We start from the raw sequence: 27,573 nt of genomic DNA, 5'->3' as shown, positions 1-27,573 counted from the left end.
CCACATGATGAAGCCCTTTTTTTCGACTTAAAGGGCTCTTAAAATCGATTTCCGTACTCCACCCCCGACAAGGGCATTAGCGCTTAAATCGGCCTTGCCGGATCAAATTTGGGGTACTATGGACGCAATTAGACGGTATTGGCCTCAGGGAGCTAAAGAGCTCCAGCATGGACCGAACGGGAGGTACGGGATCTGACCGCTGTATGGGGAGAGGAATCCGTGCTATCAGAACTCCAATCCAGTTTTCAAAATGCCAAACCATTTGTCAAAATCTCCCAGGGCATGAAGGACAGAGGCCATAACAGGGACCCGAAGCAATGCTGCATGAAACTTAAGGAGCTGAGGCAAGCCTACCAGGAAATCAGAGAGGCAAACGGCCGCTCTGGTTCAGAGCCCCAAACATGCCACTTCTATGACGAGCTGCATGCCATTTTAGGGGGTTCAGCCACCACTACCCCAGCCGTGTTGTTTGACTCCTTCAATGGAGATGGAGGCAATACAGAAGCAGGTTTTGGGGACCAGGAAGATGATGATGATGAAGTTACAGATAGCTCTCAGCAAGCAAGTGGAGAAACCGGTTTTCCCGACAGCCAGGAACTGTTTCTCACCCTGGACCTGGAGCCAGTACCCCCCGAACCCACCCAAGGCTGCCTCCCGGACCCGCCAGGCGGAGAAGAGACCTCTGGTGAGTATACCTTTTAAAATACCACATGGTTTAAAAGCAAGCATGTGTAATCATTAATTTGCCCTGGCATTTGCGGCTCTCCTGGATGTACTCCCAAAGCCTTTGCAAAAGGTTTCTGGGGAGGGCAGCCTTATTCTCTCCACCATGGTAGGACACTTTACCACACCAGGCCAGTAGCACGTACTCAGGAATCATTGTAGAACAAAGCATTGCAGTGTATGTTTGCTGGCATTCAAACAACATCCGTTCTTTATCTCTCTGTGTTTCCCTCAGGAGAGTGATATCATTCATGGTCACCTGGTTGAAATAGGGTGCTTTTCTTAAGGGGACATTCAGAGGTGCCCGTTCCTGCTGGGCTGTTTGCCTGTGGCTGAACAGAAATGTTCCCCGCTGTTAGCCACGGGGAGGGGGAAGGGTCTAGCCACGTGGTGGGGGGAGGCAAAATGCAACCTTGGAACAAAAGCACATGTGCTGTGTATGTAATGTTAACAGCAAGGTTTACCGTGAAAGAGTGTAGCCATTGTTGTAGAAAATGTGTCTTTTTAAATACCACTGTCTCTTTTTTTTTCTCCACCAGCTGCATGTGTTTCAAGGATCACAGGATCTTCTGCTTCCCAGAGGCTAGTGAAGATTAGAAGGCGAAAAAAATGCACTCGTGATGAAATGTTCTCTGAGCTCATGCTATCCTCCCACACTGACAAAGCACAGACGAATGCGTGGAGGCAGACAATATCAGAGTGCAGGAAAGCACAATATGACCGGCAGGAGAGGTGGTGGGCTGAAGAGAGTAAGTGGCGGGCTGAAGAGAGGGCTGAAGCTGAAAGGTGGTGGCAGCGTGATGAGAGGAGGCAGGATTCAATGCTGAGGCTGCTGGAGGATCAAACCAATATGCTCCAGCGTATGGTTGAGCTACAGGAAAGGCAGCAGGAGCACAGACCACCGCTACAGCCCCTGTGTAACCAACCGCCCTCCTCCCCAAGTTCCATAGCCTCCTCACCCAGACGCCCAAGAAGGCAGTGGGGGGGCTTTCGGCCACCCAGCCACTCCACCCCAGAGGATTGCCCAAGCAACAGAAGGCTGGCATTCAATAGGTTTTAAAGTTTTAAACTTTTAAAGTGCTGTGTAGCCTTGTCCTTCCCTCCTCCACCACCCCTCCTGGTGCTTCTCTCCTCCACCACCCCTCCTGGGCTACCTTGGTAGTTATCCCCCTATTTGTGTGATGAATGAATAAAGAATGCAAGAATGTGAAGCAAGGATGACTCTATTGCCTCTGCAAGTGGTGATCGAAGGGAGGAGGGGAGGGTGGTTAGCTTACAGGGAAATAGAGTGAACCAAGGGGCGGGGGGTTTCATCAGGGAGAAACAAACAGAACTTTCACACCATAGCCTGGCCAGTCATGAAACTGGTTTTCAAAGCTTCTCTGATGCGCAACGTGCCCTCCTGTGCTCTTCTAACCGCCCTGGTGTCTGGCTGTGCGTAACCAGCAGCCACGCGATTTGCCTCAATCTCCCACCCCGCCATAAACGTCTCCCCCTTACTCTCACAGAGATTGTGGAGCGCACAGCAAGCAGTAATAACAGTGGGAATACTGGTTTTGCTGAGGTCTAACCGAGTCAGTAAACTGTACCAGCACGCTTTTAAATGTCCAAATGCACATTCTACCACCATTCTGCACTTGCTCAGCCTGTAGTTGAACAGCTCCTGACTACTGTCCAGGCTGCCTGTGTATGGCTTCATGAGCCATGGCATTAAGGGGTAGGCTGGGTCCCCAAGGATAACTATAGGCATTTCAACATCCCCAACGGTTATTTTCTGGTCTGGGAATAAAGTCCCTTCCTGCAGCTTTTGAAACAGACCAGAGTTCCTGAAGATGCGAGTGTCGTGTACCTTTCCCGGCCATCCCACGTTGATGTTGGTGAAACGTCCCTTGTGATCCACCAGTGCTTGCAGCACTATTGAAAAGTATCCCTTGTGGTTTATGTACTCGCCGGCTTCGTGCTCTGGTGCCAAGATAGGGATACGGATTCCGTCTATGGCCCCACCGCAGTTAGGGAATCCCATTGCAGCAAAGCCATCCACTATGACCTGCACATTTCCCAGGGTCACTACCCTTGATATCAGCAGATCTTTGATTGCGTTGGCTACTTGCATCACAGCAGCCCCCACAGTACATTTGCCCACTCCAAATTGATTCCCGACTGACTGGTAGCTGTATGGCATTGCAAGCTTCCACAGGGCTATTGCCACTTGCTTCTCAACTGTGAAGGCTGCTCTCATCTTGGTATTCTTGTGCCTCAGGGCAGGGGAAAGCAAGTCACAGAGTTCCATGAAAGTGCCCTTACGCATGCGAAAGTTTCTCAACCCCTGGGAATCGTCCCAGACCTGCAACACTATGCGGTCCCACCAGTCTGTGCTTCTTTCCCAGGCCCAGAATCGGCATTCCATCGCATGAACCTGCCCCATTAGCACCATGATGCCCACATTGTCAGGGCCCGTACTTCGAGAGAAGTTTGTGTCCATGTCCTCATCACTCACGTCACCGCGCTGACGTCGCCTACTCACCCGGTATCGCTTTGCCAGGTTCTGGTGCTGCATATACTGCTGGATAAGGCGTGTGGTGTTTAATGTGCTCCTAATTGCCAAAGTGATCTGAGCGGGCTCTATGCTTGCCGTGGTATGGCGTCTGCACAGGTAACTCAAGAAAAAAGGCACAAAACGATTGTCTGCCCTTGCTTTCCCGGAGGGAGGGAGGGAACGGGGGCCTGACGATATGTACCCAGAACCACCCGCAACAATATTTTAGCCCCATCAGGCACTGGGATTTCTACCCAGAATTCAAATGGGCGGCGGAGACTGCGGGAACTGTGGGATAGCCACCCACAGTGCAATGCTCCGGAAGTCAACAGTTGCCTCGGTACTGTGGACACATTCCACCGACTACATGCACTTAGAGCATTTGTGTGGGGACACACACAATCAACTGTATAAAAACGCTTTCTACAAAACCGACTTCTATAAATTCGACCTAATTTTGTAGTGTAGACGTACCCTTAGAGACTAACCAATTTATTTGAGCATAAGCTTTCGTGAGCTACAGCTCACTTCATCGGATGCATTCAGTGGAAAATACAGTCAGGAGATTTATATACACACAGAACATGAAAAAATGGGTGTTATCATACACACTGTAAGGAGAGTGATCACTTAAGATGAGCTATTACCAGCAGGAGAGCGGGGGGAGAAAACCTTTTGTAGTGATAATCAAGGTGGGCCATTTCCAGCAGTTAACAGGAACGTCTGAGGAGCAGTGTGGGGTGGGGGAAGAGAGTGGCAAGAAGATTTTGAATTGCCCCTAACTTTGGGTGCCCACGTTGAGACACCTGGGGCCTAGAGTTCAGAGGTGCTAAATACCCGCAGCTCCCAGGGGGGCTTGTGGGCACTTAGGGTGTGTCTACACTGCAGTTATGTGCCCACGGCTGGCCCGGGCCAGCTGACTCCGGCTAACAGGGCTCGAGCTGAGCAGCTGTTTATTTGTGGTGCAGACGTTCTGGCTTCGGCTGGAGCCCGAGCTCTGGGAACCTCCCACCTCGCATCGTCCTAGAGTCGAAGCGCTAGCCTGAGCCCCAAAGGCTACACCGCAGTTAAACAGCCCCTTAGCCCGAGTCCCGGGAGCTGGAGTCAGCTGGCCTGGGCCAGCTGCAGGAGTGGGTAATTGAAAATCAGCCCCCAGCCGTCTCTGGGTGGGCACCAAAACCTGAAGCATCCAGTGCTGGCCATTTACTCCCTACTGAATCCCTGGACCTGAACTCCATGGGAGAAGCCACCTTGCCTGGCCTGCGTTTGGCTCTAGGCTACATCTACTGGGAGCTTAGCAGGTCCTCTAGATTGGATGTATCGTGAGGGCAGCACCTGGCTCTGGGAAGGCTCAGTAATTGGATGAGTCTGTTCAATTCCACGGATCTGCTTCTAGCCAGGTTGCCGCTTGCGTTTTGCTTGGGTCTGTAAAAGAAAACAAAATCAAAGTGGCTGGTGGAAGCAGCACAATGAACATTTAAAAAGAATCAGTGGCAGAGCTAATAGCGGGCCGGGGGGCAACTGCCCCCCTCAGCAGCCATTAGGTATACGTGTGGTGCCTTTTCAAGCCAATAGGTAGAACTGAAGGTGGAACCACCAATGACCCAGCTGCCTCCTGGTTCCACCACTGCTCAAAATGTAGCTCCGCTGATGCTAAGAATCCAGAGTCTATTGAGCAGGAACATGGGACAGACAGCACCCTTGCTTGGAGAACCCATGCTTTGCAAAATGAGACATGGACTTTCATTCACCCTGCACTGAATTGCAGCCACTTCTGGAGTGGAGCATAGTACCTGCATAACAACACACGGATTGCTCGCCCAGCACGGAAATGCAGATACCTCTGGGGTGGAGCGCAGCAGCGTATCATAGAACGTGAGGGTTGGAAGGGACCTCAGGAGATCATCTAGTCCAACCCCCTGCTCAAAGCAGGGCCAATCCCCAATTTTTGCCCCAGATCCCTAAATGCACCCCCCCTCAAGGATTGAACTCACAACCCTAGGTTTAGCAGGTCAATGCTCAAACCACTGAGCTATCCCTCCCCCCCACAACACAATACAGGGATCACTCACCTGGCATTGAAATGCAGACAGCTCTGGATGGAGCAGAGCAGATGTGCAACAGCACTCAACAACACTACACAGGGATCACTCACCCAGCACTGAAATGATGCCACCTCTGGGGTAGGAATGCAGCAACTGTTGAACAGCCACAGAGCGACACTCCTCACAGTTTAGAGCAGGATGTGAAGAAGACTCTCACTTCCATTCGAAAGCTCTGGGGGAGTTCACAGAAACAGACCATGCTGTTAACCTGAGCTGAACAGCAGCCAGGACACAATAGATTGGGTCTGCACTGCGCGTAACCAGACAACAGCTCTGCCATGAGGGATTCGTTCTGATTGACGGAGGGAGGGATGGGGCAGGGAGCCAGTCAAGCTTGGGGAACAAATTCCTTCTCCAGGACGCTTTGCTCCAGGATCTTAGAGCCCAGGCTCTACGGTCATTAATTCCTGCACCACCCAGCCGGAAGGGAAGGGCTGGGGAAGGTCTTTGCACTCCACATGTCACAGGACGACAAGGCAGAACGAACCATGTCACAGAATGAATCAATTGCATAGCCTGGACTAGAACCCACGAATCCTACCTGCCAGCTCTCTGCTCTAACCATTAGACCCCACTCCGCTCGCAGTCAGGATAGATCCCAGGAGTCCTGATTCCTAGACACACACACACACACACACGTTTCTCTAACCCAGTGGTTCTCAACCAGGGTTACAGGTGCCCCTGGGGGTACGCAGAGGTCTTCCAGGGGGTACACCAACAGGCTACACAAAAAGCTTTAGCGAAGTCAGGACAAACTAAAATGTCATACAGTCAATGACTTGTTTATACTGCTCTGTATACTGTTGGATGTGTTTTGTTATAGGATTATAGTCTGTTAAAATATGTGTATATTAAATTCAATATGGGGTTTGTAAAGACAGAGCAGCAATCCAAGATGGCGTCTGAACGGCCATCTTGTGACCGCCATCTTGTTGTTTACGGTGATCATGGCCCAGTCATAACTGGATCCAACCGGTTTTTCCCGCCATTGGCAGCTCCCAGGACAATTTTACCTCAGACTGTTTCCACCCCGGCTGGGACTGTACCATGTTTTCCCGCCACTCCGTGCAGGAAGGGCCGGGACTGGCTGAGCAGTGGTACAGTCCGTTCCCTCCGGCCCTCCCCGCCCCCGGCAGCGCTGAAGGACGCCATTCCTGACGGGGCGAGACGGGCACAGGCCGTTCGCTCCATTCGACCTGCTCCTGTTCCTGGGTACAACACGGGGCCTGGCTGAGGGGGGCTGGGTGGAGGGGGGGCGAGGGGCCTGGCTGATGGGGGAGGCTGGGTGGAGGGGGGACTTGCAGCTCACTGGGGGGCCCTGACTGGAGTGGGCTGAGGCCCCACTACCCCAACCCAGTCCTCGCTTTAACCCTGCCCGAGGCCCCCGCCTCCCTCTGCGCCCCACGTGACCAGGTGGGGGTTCAGTGGGGACCTGCGTGGCCCTGTCACCGGTCGCCTGCCCATTGGTGCCCAGGCCCAGCCCTCGCAGCGCCAGAAGTGGGGGGCTGCGGCGTTCGGCCGTCTTCAGCCTTGCAGACATCGACCCGCCAGCACCCCAGTTGCTTTATACTGAAATCAGTCACTGGGGGGGCTGGGCCCGTCCATCAGTGACACTAGGAGGGGCTGGGCCCGTCCACCAGTGACTGATTTCAGCGTCGCTAGGGGCTGTCGCCCAGCGTCACAGACACTCCCCAGAGCATGGCAGGGAGAGGCCAGGGCACGCCCAAGGTCAGGAGCAGAGCCGGGGCAGAACCCAGGAGTCCTGACTCCAGCCCCACCCCGCACACAGCTGAGTCCCACTTCTACCCATAGGGCTCGAGGGGACGTGGCAAGAGGCGGAGATGGCCCCGTCCGGGCTGAAGGCGGTGGTGCGCAAGAGTGAGTGCGGAGCCGGGGGGTCTGAGTGCGGAGCCGGTCGGGGGCAGGGTCTGGTTGGGTGTGGGTCTGGGGGGGCAGGGCCCAGTTGGGGGGCCCTGGGAGGGGCGCTCCTGGGGGTGTCTCACCCTCAGGGAGGATTAGGAGTCAGTCGGAGCAGAGGGCTCCCCCCCGCCTGCCTGTCATATACCAGGAAGGGGAGGAGGCTGTCTGCCCCACCCCCAAGGGCTGCCCCCTCCCATAGGAGCTGCACTTTGGGGGGGCGTCATCGTCGTCATCTCTTTCCATCAGGATGACTCCCACCAGGGCCGGTGCAAGGATATTTTGTGCACTAGGCAAAACTTCCACCTTGCACCCCCCCCGCCCCCCTCTGAAAACTAGTAAAGTTAGCATTATAAACAGCCTGTCAGAATGGGTAACGGCTGCGCGCGAGGAGAAAAATGACGTCATAGCCGCTTTGTAACGTAGTGAAGCAGTACACTTCTGCCCGGCCCCAACACAGAGCTGGCGTAGGCTATAGCTGTAATGTAGGAGAGAGCAAGTTAAAGCCTTACACTTCAGAAGCCCAACCCACTTCTGTTACTTCAGAAGCCCAGACCCACTGCTGAATCTCCAGCCCAGGCTGCAGTGGACGGGGCCTGTGGCTAAATCCAGACCACAGACCTGGGGTTTAAAAGACTCTTGGAAAGTGGATTCAGTTCTGATGTTCCATGGTTGCCCCCAGAACTGGGACAGAGCAAAAGTGGCCCACAGTTCAGGACAGCCGGTGGTGCTAATAATCCTTAGCTCTTCTCTTAGCTTTTCCTCACTAAATCGCACAATTAGGAGGGCCTGACATGTGACTTTTGAATACTTGGGGTGGGCCATACTGCCCTGGTTCAAGAGGGGCCTCTGAACAGGAATAGCAGGGGGCTGCGGGTCAGGAGTGAGGGGCATCTGCAGAGCCGTGGGGGGGGGGGGAGAACCCAGGACTGGAATAGCTGCGGGTCAGGAGTGAGGAGCACCGGCGGAGCTGGGAGTGGGTGGTAGCCCAAGGCTGCCATAGCAGAGGGCTGCGGACAGGAGTGAGGGGCACTGGCAGAGCTGGGAATCGGGGGGGAGCAAAGGGCTGGAATAGCAGAAGGCTGCGGACAAGAGTGAGGGGCATCTGCAGAGCCATGAGGCGGGGAACCCAGGACTGCAATAGCTGCGGGTCAGGAGTGAGGCAGAGCTGGTGGGGGACAGACCAGAGCTGGCATAGCAGAGGGCTGTGGACAGGAGTGAGGGGCACTGGCAGAGCTGGGAATGGGGGGAGGAAAGGGCTGGGATTGCAGGGGCTCCAGTCAGTAGTGAGGGGCACTGGCACAGCTGATGGGGGCAGCCCAGGGCTGGCGTGGGGAGCTGTAACTGCAGTTCAGGGTCAAAATGCCTGGGCGGAGTTGCGTGGAGAAAGCAGGTTCATGTCTGCCTTCACCATGTCTGGATCCAGGCTGTGCTGCCGGCCCCTTACCTTGCACTAGAGCTCCACGTGCCCCGCTGAACGGGGCGTCTGCATGCCACAGGTGTAAAGGAACTGCAGGAAAGCAGCAGGGAGGCCAGTGCGTCCTGGTGCAGAATAGCCCCTGGAGCCTCATTAGGACCGAGCAGCCAAGTCCTGATGGGCTAGAGGTGGGGTAGGGAGAGGCATTGCTCGAGTTATGGTGGAAACATAGTGTGTTGGGCAGTGCACTCACGCACACCAGCTACCGGGAGTGGGAGTGAGAGTGAGAGCACAGGTCAGGGTCGTGGGGCTATTGCCCTACGGGGCCAGCCAGAATCAGGTGCTTCGTAGGGGTAAAACAAACAGATGTAGTATGGTAGCACCCAGGAGCCCCAGTCATGGACCAAGGCCCCATTTTGCAAGGCGTTGTACATTATTCATTAGGTGTATTACGGTAGTGCCCAGGAGCGCCAGTCATGGGTCAGGGTACCATTATGCTGGGCACAACAAAAAGATGGTGCTTGGCCCAAAGAGCTGACTATCTAATTGCTTAGCTGGGCCGTGGAAGGTGCCTAGGAGACAGGCCGGCAGTTCTCTGAGCGGGGCATGCCTTGGAGGGGTTCTATGTGCAGGACTCAGGATTTGAAGTCTTTGTTGTGTTGTTGTCCCACACACACTGTAGAGGGTCCCTGGATCCCCTCCAGTCCAGAGGTGCTGGACAGGATCTGTTCTCTTGCTGCACGGGGCCAGATCCTTAGTTCAGCTGTGCTCGTATCCAGCCTGGCAGAAAGGAAGGGGGATCAGACCCATGGCCCATCTAGCCTGTCACCCCACCACGATCGCCGACTTGGGGCTCGGCTAGGAGCACATCGCTAGCTGGCCTGAAAGCAGCCTCTGAGCCACTTCCCCGAGGGGTCCTTCCACCAGCCAGGGGGTACTGGCTCAGGGCACAGCCGTCCTATCCGAGCCCCACCACTGATCCTCATCTCTTTCACTCGCAGAGATCCTCAGCGTTGTCCTTCACAGCGTGAAGAAGGAAAGAGAATGGAAGGTAAGCAGGCCGAACCTGTTGCCCTGGTGTCCCCCTGGGGATATGCTGTATCCATATATCATGCGCCTCCCCCTCCAGCCTCTTGAGATTCATTAGGAATCTGAGTTTTTCCAGGCTGGATCAGATCCCTGCTCTGTCTAGCCCATCATCCGTCCCCAGCTAGGCTTGGGTATGTCTGCCTTCCCACCGCGCTGGATCAGACCCAGCTTGTCCAGCTAGCCCCATATCTCCCCCCCACACACACCGGATCGGACCACTGGGACCATTGAATCAGCCTGGGTGGGAGGAGGAGCAGGAGAGTGCCAAGCATGGGGGCAGTATGCACCATTGGGCAGGCAGGTTATTGAGCCCCCGGCATGGCCTGGGCTGGGGGATGTGGAGCAGCGGGTTAGGCCGGTGCGGCAGAGGGAGCATTCGGCACGGCAGGAAGGTGGTGGAGATGTTGGGCCAATGGCCTACAGGGCTTTCCTAGGGGAACACGGAGACTCCCCTCGTTCCATTTCTCTGTGCCCTGATCCTGGTTCTGTCCGAGGGCTGGGGAGCAGATATCTGGTGGATCGGAGCAGGGGACTGGGAGCTAGGACTCCTGTTCTGTCCCTGCCTCTTGCACTCACCCTGTCACCTGGGCGAAGAGGCTGATCTCCTCCAGTCTAGGAGGATGGAACCATTCTGAATGGCCGGGTGTCCCAGGTTTGTCTCCTACCTCTCGTACCAGCCACTCTGCTCGGAGCCGCTCTCCCTGTAGCTCCTCACGCAGTCCTTAGCACGGTCAGCTCAGCAAAGTGCAGGCTTGGTACCGGCCCTGCTGCTCTGCTGTGAAAGGGCTGTGGAAGGGCTCTGCCATTAGCAGTCGCTCTGCTCCCTTGGCTGTGCTGTGGATGATGATGGTGGGCAGCTGGGCTCAGGGCAGTGACTAGTTCATCCGAAGTGGAGCGCTCCCCTCTCGCTACCCCAGGTGCTGATCATGGACCACCCCAGCACGCGCATCCTCTCATCATGCTGCACGATGTCCGACATCGTAGACGAAGGCATCACACGTGAGTGGCCCCTCCCTCCCGTCTGCTCCCCCCGCCAGGGCTCCCCTCCCCCTTGGATACACCTCACAGTCAGGGAGTTGACTTGTCTACATTCATGTTTGCATGTAGTTTCCCCGCTTTGCAGCCCCCTAGACGCCCTCCTTGCTATCGGTACCTTCCCAGCCAGGTCTAGTTCCCTTAGCCCGGCACTTTCAGCCCGTGGAGCCTCTTCACCGCTTTTCTCAGACTCCCGCTAACTCCTCGCTGCTCCTCCCCCATGCTGTGGGCAGGGTCCTGGCTGGGGAGGGCGAATGCTGGCTCCCTGCTTTAGGGTGGAGGAGCCCTTGGGGTTGAGGGGCACAGAGCTGAGCCAGCACTCTAGCGGGGTGCCCCCAGCACAGTACAGAGGGCCATTCCTTCCCTGCTCCATACTGTGGCAGCATCGCAGCCCACGGCCCCACATCGAAGCGGCTGCTGCATTGTCGCCTCTGGAACGCCCCGGCCTGCTGCCAGCGAACATCACTGTGCCCCTTGGCTTCCCCTCCCCACATCCTGGTGGAGAGCGGCTGGGGCGGGTGGTTAGGACACACTGACCCGCGCCCAGTGTCTGCTCTCTCCTAGTTGTGGAAGATATTAACAAGTGCCGGGAGCCAATCCCCAGCCTGGAGGCCGTCTACCTGCTCAGCCCAGTGGAGGAGGTAGGAGCTTGGGCCTGGGGCAACTGGATGGGGAGCAGGGGAGACCCCGGGACAGCTCCTAGTGCTGCCTGGAGGTGGCGCTGTCCGGGGAGATGCGCAGCACAACGTCAGGATGGGAATGGGGCCAGTCAGGGCTCCCCAAGAGGCTGCTTCCCCAGAGCTGGGCTTCATGTTCTTTGCCACGTGAGGCACAGACTGTCCCCCAGACCTCTCCGCAGTGCAGTCCTGTGGGGGTTGGATGGGCAGGTGCAGCAGGTGGAGAGAGGCGACCTCAGCTGAGACTCAAAGCGAAGGAGACTCGCTGAGGCAGAGGCTCAGGGAGCAGGGGCTGTTGGGGAGGAGGCTCCTGCATCTGCAGCAGCGAGGTGAGTGGAGGGAGACCAGGGGCAGGGGGCGCTGGCAGAGAAGGGTGAAGCCCAGAACCCGCAGGGGCTGCCCGCGGAGGGAGCGCTGTAGGAGAGGACTGCGAGCTGGGGCCTGGGGCTTGGGACAGGGCAGCCAGGTTCTCACCTGTCACAATGGCCGGTCGAGGGGTCTGAACAGGTTCCAAACACCCTGCCAGGCTAGCTGGCGTGGCGAAGCTGCAGGTGCCCAGCATGGCGCCCGGGGAGGGAGGGGGCCCTGATGGTAGTTGCCTGGGATTGCTGCTCGGCCGGCTGTTCCCTGGACACTGCTCAGAGCCCACTTAGTTCAGCAGCAAGGCAATGCCAGGCCTCATCTGTGGCCGGGCATGGACACTTCTGTGCCAGCAAGAGATGTGGCTGGGCCCTGAGGATGTCCCGGGCACATGGGCACAAGCCCTGCTCCAGGCAGAGAGGGAGCCCAGAGCCAGGGGGGTGAAAACCAGCCCACCTCCCGATGGCATCATGCTAGGCCGAGTCCCCAGGGCCTGGGCATGGGCTGGGCCATTTGAGCAGCAGGGAGGGGCCTCGGCAGGTGCTGACAACCCCCCTCTCTCCGCTTTGCAGTCAGTGCAGGCTTTGATCAATGACTTCCAGGGCACCCCCACCTTCAACTACAAGGCAGCTCACGTCTTCTTCCTCAGCCGTGAGTATTGGGGGTCGGGGGATCCCCCAGCTGGGAGCCTGGGCAGAAGCACACTGGAGCCTGTGGGTGGGGGGTCTCTCTCTGCCGGCAGGCCAGTGCGCAGCACCCTGATTATGCTCTGCCCTCCTGCAGGGGGATGCAGCCCCAGCAGGCCAGACTGAATGACCCCACCTATCCCTTCCCCCCGCTTCTCCCCCACGGGCCTGCCTCCAGCCAGCACGGCTCACAGACACCTGCAGCGTGTGCCCAGAAAGGCGGCCTCTTGCTACCATTCCCAGCATGCATTGCTCCATCAGTCCCAACTCGGTGGGGGGATGGGACACCACCAGAATACCCAGTGTGTCAGGGTCATATCTGCTTCTCCCCATTACAGCGGCAGGGGGAACCCAAGTCCCCGTTCCTCCTTGTGCATCATCCTGAGTTGTACACTCCGGTCACTCAGCCCTGCGGGCGGGCTGAGGGCACGGTGTGAGACAGGGGCTGCGTCGGAGAGATTGTGGCTCCCCCTCGCTGCTGATGCTGCAGAAGGCGAGAACCCGGCATGACTCTGGTTCGGGGGGGCTGGACTCATCGTTGACTCCTGTGTGGCCCTGCTGGCTTGCCCAGGTTCCCCACAAGCGTGCAGCACTACTGCCCCTGCTGTGCCCGTCCTGGCCCCGTCCGTGGGGGCTGGCGCTGTGCTGGGGGTCCTGAGCCCTGTGCCTGTCACTCCCACCCACTGCCTTTGCCTTGCAGCCTGTCCTGAGCCTCTGTTCAAGGAGCTGAGGAAGTCACGGATCACCAAGGTCATCAAAACCCTCAAGGAGATCAACATGGCCTTCCTGCCCTATGAGAGCCAGGTGAGGGGTGGCCGGGCTTTGGAGGAGCAGGTCCGCGGGGCGGATGGTGACGTACGACACCACACCCTTATTGTTTCATGTGATTTGGCGGGGGAACCTTTCCCTTCTAGGGCCCCGGGTTTGACGCCAGCACAGGACAGCAGGAACTAGCTGGCTGCTCACACCCTGTGAGAGGTGGAATCGCTGGCTTGCACCTGGTGGGGATGGTAGATGTATGGGGGAGGAGGGCCCTGCCTCCCTGGCTTTACCAGCTCTTACTGATGGTTTATACTAGGCCTGCAAGACAGCCCGATACTCCACACGCCTGCCCTTTACCCAACCACCCCATCCCCTCCTGGTGTCATCAGTGGATTTCCCCCCTCCTGCCCCTGAGGGGCAGGACTGTGGTGTCAGCCCCATTGCATTGATGGGGAAACTGAGGCACAGAGAGACATGAGCCTGGGCTACACACAAAAGCTTTGTTGGTATGGGTTTGTTACAGGGACATGAGAGAAAAAATCCCCCCTGTAACTGATGCAGCTGTGCTGGCAGAGCCCCTGGGTAGATGCCGCTATGCTGGCAAAGCAGTCCTTTCGCCACTCTAGCTGATTTCATCTGGGGTACCGGTGCCAGCTGTGCCAAGAGAAGCTTTGGCTGGTATAAGCTGAGTGTCCGTCAGGAGGCTTTGCTGGCTCACCCGTCCCGTTGCGCCAGCAAACCCTTCATGGGCCGATACTGTTTATTGGTGTCCAAGCACGTTTGTCCCAATGGCTCGTTCTGTTCGGCCAGTGAAATAAGCGACAGCGGCAGACGCGCCTTGATGCCAGGTTTGCCCGTGGCTATGCTGGGGCTTTCGCCAGACGAGAAGCGTCGCCAAGCCCCCTCCCCCAACACTGAGGGCACCTGGGGGTCTGCAGCCAAGTAAGGACCTGAACCTGGGGCATCTTCATCCCAGGCTGGTGCATGAATCTCTGGCTCGCTATCCCTCTACCACAACAGGAGTGGCACTGGCAAAGGGATCTCTCCCTCACTAGGGGCTCGCTACAGCTCCACCAGGCTGGCCTGATCCAACAGTGCATCTTAGGGGTGCGGTATGGGACACAGCTGGCCTGGCTGCAAGCAGTTGGCACCGGGGTCTGATCTCTGCTCTCCCCCGTCCCCAAGGTGTACTCCCTGGACAGGCCAAAGACCTTCCACAACTGGTTCAGCCCCTACCGCTTTTTCGAAAAGAACAAGCAGCTGGAGATGCTGGCAGAGCAGATTGCCACATTGTGTGAAACCCTGGAGGAGTATCCAGCCATCCGCTACAGGAAGTGAGTGTGCCCAGGGGAAAGGGTACGCAGCTATCCCCTATAGGAAGTGAGTGTGCCATGGGGAAGTACCCAGCCATCCTCTTCAGAAAGTGAGTGTGCCCAGAAGGAGAAGGGTACCTGGCCATCCGCTACAGGAAGTGAGTGTGCCCAGGGGGAGGGGTACCAGCTATCCCCTATAGGAAGTGAGTGAGCCATGGAGAGGTACCCAGCCATCCTTTACAGGAAGTGAGTGTGCCCAAAGGGCGAGGGTACCTGGTTACCTCCTACAGAAAGTGCGTGTGCCCCTCGGGGAGGAGCTGTTTCTGACCCACAGGGTTTGTCTTTGCTGCAGGGACCATGAAGATAACTTCCACTTGGCGCATGCTGTGCTGGCCAAACTCAAGGCGTTCAAGGCATACGAGCCCAGCATGGGAGAGGTGAGCGAGCTGTGTCGGCCACACCCTTGCCATGGGACAGAGCCACGGGGGAGCACATGAGAAGTAGAAGGAAGGAGGAGTGATTTAGAACCTGCTCGGAGATCCTGGCGGGGGGGAGGGGTGGGGTCTAGACACCCTTGGAGATCCTGAGGGGTTGGCAGAACAATAGCATTCCCTGTGTGGCTGGACTAATGGCCCCAGCCCTTCTCTAACACTGGCTGTGGGCAGATCTCAAAGTGCTCTACAAAGGCTAGTGTCCTTATCCCCTCTGTATATATGGGGAAACCGAGGCACCAACTGGGGAAGTGTGTGCCCAGCACAATCTCTCTGTTTATAAACAGGGCAGTTCGGTCAGAGAACTAAGCTTCGCACACAGAGCCTCTTCCACACCTGGACACTCCTGTCTGTGTGTGCTCCTACACTCATCACCATGGTATCAGAATCTCACTAATGAATTCAGCCTCCCAGGGGAGGCAGGGTGGCCTGTGTTACAGATGGGAAACTGAGGCATACAGGGAGTCTGCCAGGGCAGGAATAGAACCCAGCTCTCCCGAGCCTTAGCCACAAGTCAGCCCTGGCCTGTGGGCTTCCCCTAGCTCCTGCCATCCCCGTCCCACCCCCAGCAGAGGGGAGCTGCAAACCCACCCTGCCCTGGATTCTCACACGGGAAACCCAGTAGCTTCTACCCCCCTAGGAGAAGCAAAGTGATGTAAAATCCAAGGCCTGCCCAGATCTCTCCCTCCTGTTGCCTCTGCTCTTGCTTCCAGCCTTTGCTGAGCTGCTGGGAGACTGTGCACCTGTGACCAACTGGGAATGTTTGTAATATCTTTTATGAATCTGATGCGTGCCTCAGTTTCCCTATATATTTCCTGGCTTCTCTGGCAGGGGGTGAAGGGGAAGGATTCTCGGGGAAGGTAAGAGTCATGCCGGGGGTGGGGGGTGTCACCTCCCTGTCTTGGTGAAATGAAGAGAATCCAACACAGATCAGCCTGGGGGCCAGAAAGACCGTGCCGGCTCCAATGGCTCCTGGCTGGATGCTCCCAGCAGGGAATTGGAGCAGGGCCCCCAGCTCGAGAACACAGGGTTGGGAAGGTTTGAGCTGGGGGATGAGTGCGGGAAGCTGGGAGCTCTCGCCTGAGAACTGACCAAGGTCAGGCCGAGGCCTGGTCTACACGAGGCAATTGGGTCGGTGCCACTGCGTCGCTTGGGGGTATGGGAAAGGCGGAGTCACTGAAGCGGAGCAGCGGAAGTGGTTTACATGTAGACAGGCCCTGAGTGAGAGACCCGGAGCTGAAAACAGGTTTCTCTGCAGCTCGGCCAGGCTCTGGGCCGACCAGAACGGCCTCTTGCTTTAACCTTCAGTGGGCTGGGCTGCCCAGGCTGGGGTCCAGGTGCCTAAGAAACCCAACTGTTCTGGTCTCCAAAGCCACCCAGCCCACAGTCCCGGCACCCTGGGGCCTTGTCTGCACTAGTCCCTCTTGCCTTGATGTTTCCCAGCAGCCAGCTGTGGCACCCACCAGTGCACTAACCACCCCTCTGCTCTGGGCAGGGTGGGGTGACCCGGTGGTTACGCCAGCCCCCATCTGTACTCAGGGATCCCTCCAGCAGAGCCGAACTGGCAAAGGGTGTGAGCAGAGTCCCGTGGGGGGTGGGGGCGGGGGCTGAGCATAGCAACCCATCCAGGCTGGGTAGGGCTAGAGGGGAATGATGGTGCCAGCTCTGGGTTCATGTCCCTGCTCTACCACAGACTCCCTGTGTGACCTTGGGTGAGTCACCCAGCCCCTCTGGGCCTCCATCCCCCTCTGCAATGGGGTGACAGCCCTGCCCAGCCCCACGTGCATGGGGGGGCAGGATGCAGCAATGATAGTGCTACAGTGGTGGGGGCCAGATACTCCTCCAAGAGAGGCGCTCCCCCGTCAGCCTCAACCCATTTACCCAGAGGCTGTGGAGACCTGCCAGGCGGATGGGTGGTGGCCGGTCCGACGTTCTGCTCCCGAGCGTGGCTGAAAATCGGGCCACGTACTGAGGTGGGACAGTTGGGATAGCATCAGGGGCTGTACGTCCCCACCCCACCCACCCCTGACTGTCTGTGCTGCCCAGCAAAGAGCAGACGCAGCCCCTTGCCGAGGTGCTCCTGGGTGGGCTTGGGTTCCACTGGGGCTGCTGGAGCCGGTTTCAGAGCCGTCTGCCATGAGAGCGCAGGGCTGGTCTCCTATCGCCACCTGCTGCGCAAAGAGGGCAGTGCATGCTGATCAGGCAGGAAGCGGGGCTGGGCCAGCCCCCCCATGATGTGGGTCTGAGATGCTCACCATTTGAGTGGTCTCTGTGCAACTGGATGCTGGGGGGCCACACAGGCTGGGACTGGGGAGCTAGAGCTTCATATGGGGTCCCAGCTCAGATGCAAGGTGGGGCATAGGGATAATGTCCTGTCGTCCCCCTCTGGGACCTTGTATCAAAGAGTCTCTTGGCCTGGTGTTGGTTAATGATAGACTAGCCAGGCCCTTCTGGTGTAGTTCCCCCCGTCACCACACAGCGTATGGAGCAGGGGGCAGTCAGGGAGCTGCCTTGTAAGGGGCATGCTCCCGTTGGTGGAGAGGTACGAGCAGAGAGCATGCTTGGGGGAGGGGGGCATTGCTATTTGCATGAGGGGTAGGTAGCCCGTCCCTGCAGGGGGCGTTGCAGTGCAGCTGGTCAGGGCAGGACCCCAGGGCACGTCCCAGCTAGCTTGGGGGGTGTCTCTTGGCTTCCCCCTGGGGTTGGGGGCTGGGCCACAGAGAGGGTGGGTAGTGAAGTTTCAGGCCACCAGGGCCCATTGGATTGTGCCGTGTAAGCCAGGCCAGGAACCCTCTGCCAGAGCAGGAGGTGACGGGTTTCTCTCTCCTTTGCCCCAGCGCCCCGACAAAGCCCGTTCTCAGCTGCTGATTGTGGACCGAAGCTTCGATCTGGTGTCCCCACTGCTGCACGAGCTCACCTACCAGGCCATGGCCTACGACCTGCTCAGCATCGACAAAGACACCTACAAGTAGGGCCTGGCTGCCAGCAGGGGGCGCCCCGCTCCCCATCTCAGGCGGGCTGGGGGGGATGTGGCCCAGGCACCTGCACTGCTCCGCAGCCCCCACGCTCGGGCGAGGGGTGCCGCAGCCTGACCCCATCTCCCCCCTGCAGGTACGAGAGGACGGGCATCAGCGACTCGCAGGAGAAGGAGGCGCTGCTGGACGAAGACGACGAACTCTGGGTGCAGCTACGCCACATGCACATCGCTGACGTCTCCAAGTGAGCGCGCTCGGCCCTGCCCCCTGACTCACCCCTCCATCCCCCGCCCATCCACTGGACATACCCCTCCGTGCCCCACCCAGGGCGAGGACCCATCCCCCCCCCCGGACACACCACTCCGTGCCCCACCCAATGCCAGGACACCCCTGGACACACCCCTTTGTGCCCTGCCTAGTGCCGGGTCTTGCTACTCCCCCCCACCTTCGGCACATCTCTCCCCTCCCCACCCAATGCTGGGACCCCCTACCCCCACTTTGGCACAGCCCTCCCCTCCCCGCCCGCTGCCAGGACTCCCCCCTTGGACACACCTCTCCCACCCAGTGCCAGGACAGCCCACCCCGTTGACACACCCCTCCCCCCCTTTTCCAGTGCCGGGACTTCCCCCATCCCCCCCTTCAGACACACCCCTCCCCTTTCCTTCCCACCCAGTGCTGGAACCCCACTACCCCTTGGATACACTCCTCTCCCACCCAGTGCAGGGACACCCACCCCCCGCAACACACCCCTCTCCTGCGCAGTGCCAGGGCCCCCCCACCCCCTCCCACCCAGTGCTGGAGCTTGTCCCTCAGACATACTCCTCTCTGAGTGCTGAGACCCTCTGGACCCAGCCCCTCTCCCCAAAGGACCCCTGAGCGCTCCCTTCCAGAGCCACTGTCCGCATCTCCTCTTGGGGATCCGCCTGGACACTGTCTTCCCCCGATCCCAGGGTCTCCCCATGCACCTTACAGCTCCCTTGAGTGAGTCCCTCACCGACCTCCTGCTGGGCCTGCCGCTGCCCCCAGGCCCCCCCAGCAGGGCGCCAGGAGCCCCCAGAGGTGCACTGAACTCTGCCTTGGGGTAACTTAGGAAGAGGGCCTCCCCCAGCCTGTCTGAGGCTCTTGAGGCAGAGAACCCTGGTGCCTGTGGGGCGGGGGCTCCATCCCCTGTAGCATAGGACAGGGTACCCCCTACCTCCAAGGCAGTGCCTGGCTCCGTCCTGACCCCTCTCCCTGCTGCAGGAAGGTGACGGAGCTGCTGCGCACCTTCTATGAGAGCAAGAGGCTGACCACGGACAAGGTGTGGCAGGGGTTGGGGGGAGCGATTGGGGAGTTCAGGCCGGAGGGACAGGGGGACCCATCCCACTGCCACTGATGGGGAGGGGAGGCTTCCCTGCTGCCCCAGGAGGGGTTGGCGGGGGCGGGAGGGCTGTCCCATTGCTCCCAGGGTTTGCCTGTAAAGGGCTTAGAGGTGTATGTGGAGTCCCCTGCCCCCCAGCCAGAGCTCTGGAGCTCCCCACAGTGGGGGAGGGCAGAGGCCCATGGGGCGGAGTCAGACAGCAGGATCGGGACTGCGCAGGGAGAGCTGCAGGGAGCCAACGCTGGCATCTCCCTGGCCCGCTGCTGCTTTACACCTTGAGGGGCGCTCGGGTTGCGGGGCTCCCGTCTCGTTCCAGCTGGCCTGGAAAGGGCAGGTCTAACCTAAGCTGCAGCCACGCATGGCCTGAGTGACCCGCCCTGCTGCCTCTGCCCTGCAGGGGGCTCCAAGCGCTGGGAGCGGCCGGGATCTCACCACCGCCTCCCTCCAGGCCAACATCGAGGACCTGTCCCAGATCCTGAAGAAGATGCCCCAGTATCAGAAGGAGCTGAACAGGGTAACGGGGCTGGGCTTTTAGTGGGCAGGGGGCAGGCCATTCAGTGGGGCTGATGGGAGGGGCAGGGTGCTCTGTGGGGCTGGTGAGGGACAGTAGGGACTCTCTTGGGGGGCAGGGCACTCTGTGGCACTCCGCTTTACTGCCTGATGAGAGCTGCTGACCTGTCCCGTTGGGCAGAGCCATTTTCCCCCCAAGTGCTGTGTGGCACCATAGGCAGCAGCCTGCCTGTCAGTGCCCAGAGCTGCCACGTTAGCCCCACCAAGGGCAGCCCGTGGGTAAAGCCCGTGCCTTGCTGCTGCAGCTCTCGGGAGAGGGCCTTGGTGGGCTTCCAAACCAGCCTATTGGAGCCACTCCTGGTGCCACTGAGCCATGTGCCAACAGAAAGCTCCTGGCCACTGGCACAGGTACCCCGACACCTGCTGATCTCCAAGCCCCCAACCTCGTGGTGACTAACAGAGAAGCCGTGGGCTGTTTTGGAAGCTGCTCCCTCCTCCTGATCCTCCCCTCCAGCTGCCCCACTCCACCCCAGAGGTGGCTGCACATCAATCCCTATATGGCAGCCCTATATGGTGGCTGGGCAAAACAATCCCTATATGCTCGGCTTCTACAGCCAAGTGGGGCTGCCCCTCTGGCCGAGGGGCCCTCCTTGTGGGTTGGGAGGTGCAGGTGCTCTGGACCAGCCAGTGATACGGTGAACTCCCCCTGTGCCCCGGTCTCTCCCCGCAGTACTCCACGCATCTGAACCTGGCCGAGCACTGCATGCAGCACTTCAAAGGGACAGTGGAGAAGCTGTGCAGCTTGGAGCAGGTGGGTCTGTGGGCAGAGCCTGGCTTGGGGCAGAGTCTGGCTCATGGACTCAGCCCGGAGAGAGGGGTCTCAGAGCTGCAGGCTCGCTGGAGCCATGGTCAGCCCCCCCATGCAGCACCAGGGGTGCAGAAGGAGGACATGGGGCTCGGGTTACTCCCTGGGGGCCAGTTGCTCACCCCAGAGGGAGCTGACCCCAGGGAGGAGGGGGCCCTGGCACGGGGTAGGCAAGCTGTGGGTCAGGGGGCCGTCACATCTCCCATCCTGCTGCGTGGGCGGGAGGAAGCAGAGTGGCCTGACCTGGGCCTTGTGTGTGCGCCCCCTTCCCCCTGCCCCCAGGACCTGGCTATGGGGACGGACGTGGACGGGGAGAAGATCGAGGACCCCATGAAGATCATCTTGCCTGTCCTGCTGGACCCCAGCGTGCAGGCCTACGACAAGATCCGCATCATCCTGATCTACATCTTCCTGAAGAATGGTAATGCCACAGGCCTGCAGGGGGAACACTGCAGGGCCTGCTGCTGCAGGGGGGTGCTCCTGGAGGTGGGGCCCAGGCCTGTGGGGCTGGTGGGGAATAGCACTGCTCAGACTGGCAAGCCCTCCTGCTATGCAGGGCGCCCCCCGGCCAGCCGCTTCCCAGGGCCTGTGTCCAGCCTGGCTCTACAGCCCTGTCTTCCCTCTGCCCACCTCTCGGTGCCTGCGAGCCTGCCAGTGCGCCACGCCCATGCTCCGATCTGGGATCAGATCTGGGGTCAGATCTGGCGGCCTTTGCTCCCTGCTACTGCCTTCCGAGCAGTGTCCGCCCTCCATGCTCCCCCAAGCCCGTTCTCTGCAGGGAGGGAGGGAGGATGGAGACACACACCCAGAGCAGCCCCCCAGCCCGTTCTCTGCAGGGAGGGGGGATGGAGAGACACACACCTGGAGCAGTCCCCCGGCCCGTTCTCTGCAGGGAGGGGGGACTTCCCTCCCTTCCTGCAGGCTGTTCAGATACCATGTTGTGTCTCTGAGCCTCCTGCAACCAGTCCCCTGCCCACCCCTTGTGTCATCCCTGCAGCAGCTCCCTGCTTCTTGCTGCATCCAGCCCCTTCCCCAAACTCACCAGGGCCTGGGGAACCTCCCTGACCCTGACACTTGGCACAGTCCCTCTTCCCCCATCGGTTCTTATCCCATGCTGGCTCGGTGGGGCAGGGCCCTGCTCCGGGGCCCTTCCTGTAACCCTGCTCAGGCACTGCCCCTGTGCCCATTGCTCAGGCCAGGGTGCCCTCATGTGGCTCCTCTGGCTGCCTGGCTGCCCAGTTTCCTGGCCAGGGGGTGCTGTGGAGTTGCCAGGCCTCCCCGTCTGCACTAAGCAGCAGTAAATGGTTTGGGGGGGCAGGGGTGGGGCACATTGCCCTCCCTCCAGCTCAAGGCCTCACAGCCTTTAAGAGCCAGGCCTTGGCTCTGACTCTGCACCTGACTGGCCGCAGAAGGGGGAGCCCAGATCAGGGGGATGGGGGCTCCCATTGCACTGCCAGGGGGAACTAGAGAGACCCCTGATCCCAGCGCCCGAGAGAACCTGTTGAGGGAGGAGCAGCAAGAACCTAAATTCGATCATTAACTGTGTGGGGTCCAGTGGGTTAGAGCGGATGGTGCTGGGAGCCAGGACTCCTGGGTTCTATCCTCAGCTCTGGGAGGGCAGTGGGGTCTAGTGGGTTAGAGGGGGGCTGGGAGCCAGGACTCCTGGGTTTACCCCCAGCTCTGAGAGGGGTGGGAAGAGCAGGATCTCAGGATTTGATCGGGGAACTAGGGCTCCTGGGGCCACGGACTCATGTGCCTGGGCTGTGGGTGCGTCCCGGGGTGCTAGCGCTGACCTGTCTCTCCCCGTGAAGGTGTGGACAAGGAGAACCTCACCAAGCTGATCCAGCATGCCAACATCCAGCAGCAGAGAGACATCATCAACAACTTGCAGTTCCTGGGCATCTCTGTCACGCCTGGGGTAAGGGACTGGGGCCAGGGGCCAGCAGCTGTACTCATGCCAGGGGGCAGATCTGTGCTACACAGGGGAGCCCAGGCCATCCTGGAGGTGCCCCTCTATGGCAGTGACCTACTCCCAGCACAGAGGTGGCCTCTGCCCCTGTACAGTGGGGTGACGCCCTCCCCATAGGAGGGTGACCCCCGAGTTACTCCCCATCTGGGGTGACTTCTTCTGCCCTGGCAGAGGATACTGGAAGTCGACCTCAGATCGGCAGCGAGCTGGAGCTGGTGACCACTGCTTGGGGTGGCCATGCAGCGAATGGGGGGAAGCAGTTCTGTTCTCCCATCGGTCTCTCTCTCTCTCTCTCTTTCTTTCTCTCTCTCTCTCTCTCTCGCTCAGTGATCCATTCTGTTCTTTTCTCTGCCTCTCCCCTGCCAGCCTGGCTGGCGCGACTCAGGTAGGCCGCGCTCTCCCTGTCTGCCCCCGTTCCCACCCCGCACCTCCTTCCTGCTGCCTCTCACCCCCTCTCCCTTCCTCCCCCAGAGCGGGCAGCTGCGACCAGAGAGGAAGGTGCGGCTGGAGTCCAGCTACCAGCTCTCCCGCTGGACCCCCATGCTCAAGGACATCATGGAGGTACCGGGCCATCTGCTTCCTGGCCTTGGGGGTGGGGTTGCAACTGGCAGGCTGGGCCCAAGGGGGAGGAGTTGGTTTGGGGTCAACCATGTGTAGAGCCCTGCATATCTGCGCACCATTTCTGCGGATAGTGGATCAGCTGCAGATACAACCGTGCAGGGCTCTACTCCCCAGCAGCACCTGGCCCGTGGCATCCGGCTCAGGCAGCCTGGGGGACGCAGCGCGCTCGGGGCCGCTGGCCCGCAGCCAGTGGCTGGGCGACAGGTCGGAGTCGGGGCTGTCCGGCACCCACTCGCTCCGCCGCGCTGCTTCCTGTCCAGCAGCTCGAGCAGCACCAGTGTCCCCACCAGCTCCTGGGCAGCAGGATTTGGGATTGGAGTGGGTGGGGCCCCGGCGCCCCACCCCTCCACCCCACTGTGATGCAACATGCTCTGCTGCTGCTGTGTACTGTTGCTCGTGACCCCCCAAGAGGGCACGTGATGAGACACCCCTTCCCCCAAGCCCCCACCCCCTCCACACTGCCCCTTCTCCTCAAGACCCCGCCCCCACACTGCCCCTTCTCCTCGAGACCCCGCCCCCTCCACGCTGCCCCTTCCCCCAGCCCCCAACCCCTCCACGCTGCCCCTTCCCTGCGAGACCCCTTCCCCAACCTCGCTAGCTGCTGCCGGTGAGGATGCGGATACAGGTAAAAGGCGGCTTGTGGATCGCGGGCTGATGCACATCCACACTTTTGTATCTGTGCAGGGCTGTAGCCATGTGAGGGGCTCATCAGAGAGTCCTCTCCTGCTGCCGTCCTTAGGGGTCTTAAATCATAGACACGAGTGCAGGGGAGTTGTCTTACTCGGTGCTGAGATGCTGCCACCTCTGGGGTGGACCATGGGCGGTTTATACAGCGGTCCCTCACCGGGGCTGAATTCTTCCTAAGGAGTGGCAGGCAGCTCTTAACAGCCGCCCAGCAGCGCTGCCCGAGAGTCTAGGGCAGGAGGTGATCAGTGTGTGGGGCTGGAAGTGCAGGGGATCCAGGCAGCACACTGTCATGACTGGCACTGGAATCTGAATGGCTGGCAGGGTCCTTGGTCTAACCTCCAGTGAGGAGCAGCTGTTTGACGCTCATCTAAAGGATGAACTCCTGCAGCACAGTACTGGTCACGCCCCCTGCAGACCCCCGTCCTGCCTGCTCTCTGCAGTACAGCGCCCCCTAGCGCCGCACTGGGGCAGCACTGACTGCCAGGGGAGAGTGCCCCCTGTTGAGCCCTCCGCCTGCTCCCTGCAGTACAGCGCCCCCTAGCGCCGCACTGGGGTCATAGAGCACCCTCTGCTGACTCACTCGCACCCCCCAGCACCCAGTAGCTTTTCCTTAGAGGTCTCCTATCCAAGCACTGCCTGGGCCCAAACCTGCTTAGCTTGTGAGAGGTGACATGGTCACTCCATCCCCTAACCCTTGCAGGAGGCTGAGCCCCTCATCGCCCTGTCCTGTGGGGCACTCCTCAAGGGGGTGGGGGGCACACTTAGTTGCCTTCAACCTACTGGCTTGGGGCTCCTCCAGGCCAAGAATTAACCCCCCGACCGGAGCTCCTGTCCCTGGCAGATCACAGGTGGGAGGCTCCCAGGCCCTTGTTCCAGCGTTGTGATGGTTCCTCCTGTGGGATTTTGGGGCAGGCAGTTGCGGTAGCCTCAATCCCATGCCTAACCCAATGGGGGTGCCCCCTCTCTGCGCCAGCCACAACTTGGCAGGCCTTAAGCTTCCCTGTACAAGTCAATGCAGCAGACTAATGTAAAAGCCCCTATTATGTGGCATTAGGATGTATCATATCCTGGGCCCCCTGCGTGCCTGGGACACACCTCATGGAGCAAGAGGCAGGGCCTGGATCTGCCCTCAGCAGGAAAGGGGCACTGAGGGCAGCCCCCTGCCTCTCTCCCCCCACCCCCCAAATGAGGGGCCCTGGATCTGGCTGCAGGAGGTCTCCGCCCTCCTCATAACGGTGGATGGGTGGGGAGTTCACAGCAGGGCACTGAGCAGCTGAGGGGGATGTGGGGAGATGGGGGGGTATCACTGGAGGAGTCAGCGTGGGTGGGTCCCCATGCCCCCCCCTGGAAAGGGGGCCCCAGGCTGCTCCCCCCAGGGACTGTCAATCATTCAGTGAGGAGCCGTCCCAGCCCTCCACCCCAATGGGGCCTGGCTTGGCCACCAGATCCGAGGTTCCTGCTGCTTGGCCCCTGCTGATCTGTCCTCCCTCCACCCCCCCACCCCCTGCCAGGACATCATTGAGGACAAATTGGACAAGAATCTGTGGCCCTTTTTGTCAGACCTGGTCCCTACTACCAGCTCCCAGGCTGCTGTCAGGTAAGGCTGAGCCTGGCTGGGCTGTGGGTGGCAGAGCCCTGACACACACACCCCAGAGTGTAGGAGCCTCTGTGCCTGGGAGTGTGTGGTCAGGACCCTGCCCTCTACGGGGGAGGGGATGTCCAAGAGCCTGGAGCCCTGGAACCCTCTTACCATGTACCCCGCACCCCAGCAGTCCCTCAACACACCAGGGCCCAGGATGGAGGAAAGGGACTGGCTGAGCTTTAGACAGACCCCCAGCCCAGCGCAGGTGCCACCCTCCCCTACTCCCTCTTGCCTGCTTTGGGACTCCTGTCCCTCTCCCTTGGGCAGGGCCTGCCCCGCAGCCTCCTCCAGGCCCTGCCCTTCCATCTGGCATTCCCTCAGCGAGCCCCTGGTATCCACACTGCCCCTCTCTCCCCCCAGCGCCCGCTCTAGGCATTGGCACAAGAACAAGCCAGCGGCCGAGTACCGGACGGGCCCGCGCCTCATCATTTACGTGCTGGGTGGGGTGTCCATGTCTGAGATGCGCTGTGCCTACGAAGTGACCCCGGCCATCAAGGGCAAGTGGGAGGTGGTGATCGGTGAGTGGGGCGAGTCCTGGGGGAAAGGGCGGCTGGAATGCCCAGGTCAGGGAGAGTTGGGACCCCCTGGGAGGGGGAGACCCTAGAACTGCCTGCCCAGCACCCACAGGGCTCCCATGCTACCCTCTGTCCTCCCACACCCAGGGGCCTGGGAACAGATGTGCTTGCCCCACATGGCCTGTATCTAGCCACCTGATCTCCTGGCCTCTGTCTCCCCAGGCCTCTCATTGCCCAGGGACCATGTGTGGGGGCCCAGTCAGGCACCCCCAGTAACTCCCATAGGGATATGGCTCACCCCCTGCACACACCCCTCGAAGACCCAAGGGTGAGGAACACTGTCAGCGCGTGGATTCTTGCCTGGCTGTGCAGGGTACAGCGGCACGAGGGGTGCGGTGCCAGGCCAAGGGGGTAGGAGACAGTCCCTCCCCCCCTGCACTAGAGCAGGGTCCAGCTGCAAGGATGGGGGTGATGGTGATGCCAGCCACATACCTGCCTCACTGTGCTCACCACTGCCAACCACCTCTCTCTCCCCCAGGTTCTAGTCACATCCTGACCCCCAAGCGCTTCCTGGATGACATCCAAACCCTCAACCAGCTGGACCCCGAGGAGGCCTAGAAGCAGCCCCGTCCCCCCAGAGACTCTGCCCCCCACAGTTTGCTACCCCCAGCTCCACCTGCTCTTCTCAACAAGGCACCTTCCCCCCTACTCTTGGCTGCGGTGTCAGTTCTTGGGCGGGGGGAGGAACCGCAGGCTGCTTGGCTTTTCGGGCAGGGGACAGGCCATGCTTCCTCCCTCTGGCACAGCCTCTAGGGCCGTTACCCTTTGTGCCCTGTGGCCACCCTGCCCCCGATGGGGTAGGAGAAGAGTCAGGCTCCATTATCTACCAGCTTCAGCCATTCCTACCTCCCCTCCCTGGGACCCAAAGCACAGCCCCTCTCCCTCCCCCTCCTGTCACCCCTCTGCCAGTGATGGGGGGCACACAGAGGCTGCTACCAGTATCTGGCTTTGGGCGGGGGGGTGACCCAGCCACTGAGTCCCAGGCTGTGTCTGTCCAGTCTGCAAAGAGTTAAAGAGAACCCCCCCCTTCTGCCCCCATATCATCCCCATTCACCGCCTTGAGGTGCTGGCCCAGCCCTGGCTCCCTGCACCCCTCCCATCACAGCCTGGCACCCTGGCCTCTTGGCCCTGTCCCCCAGTGGGGACCTCGGCTCCTGAAGCGGGGAGGAGTCCTAGCAGGAGTTGCAGTCAGAGTGCCCAAGTAAGTGGGGGTGGAGCCAGGACTGCGTAGGAGGCGCGTCCAGGGTTGGTCAGCAGC

The 27,573-nt window shown here is 59.8% G+C and overlaps 1 protein-coding gene across 1 annotated transcript; it reads left to right on the top strand.

Annotated features, from left to right (window-relative positions):
* The first annotated feature begins 7,205 nt into the window (after positions 1 to 7,205).
* On the top strand, positions 7,206 to 26,873 carry LOC144259712 (syntaxin-binding protein 2-like). The gene is made up of 19 exons (XM_077808011.1): positions 7,206 to 7,242; positions 9,700 to 9,749; positions 10,705 to 10,786; positions 11,387 to 11,463; positions 12,432 to 12,510; positions 13,246 to 13,349; positions 14,493 to 14,641; positions 14,973 to 15,057; positions 17,949 to 18,079; positions 18,223 to 18,330; positions 19,329 to 19,386; positions 19,895 to 19,960; positions 20,687 to 20,767; positions 21,104 to 21,242; positions 22,633 to 22,739; positions 23,262 to 23,351; positions 25,610 to 25,695; positions 26,101 to 26,258; positions 26,794 to 26,873. Exons 1-19 carry the CDS (start codon positions 7,206 to 7,208, stop codon positions 26,871 to 26,873), a joined length of 1,767 nt encoding a protein of 588 aa, XP_077664137.1.
* Positions 26,874 to 27,573: the final 700 nt, after the last annotated feature.

The sequence above is a fragment of the Eretmochelys imbricata genome, chromosome 1 (assembly GCF_965152235.1).
Source record: "Eretmochelys imbricata isolate rEreImb1 chromosome 1, rEreImb1.hap1, whole genome shotgun sequence".
Taxonomy (NCBI): domain Eukaryota; kingdom Metazoa; phylum Chordata; order Testudines; family Cheloniidae; genus Eretmochelys; species Eretmochelys imbricata.
The sequence above is the reverse complement of the archived record's forward strand: the minus strand, read 5'-3'. Positions and strand labels throughout refer to the sequence as shown.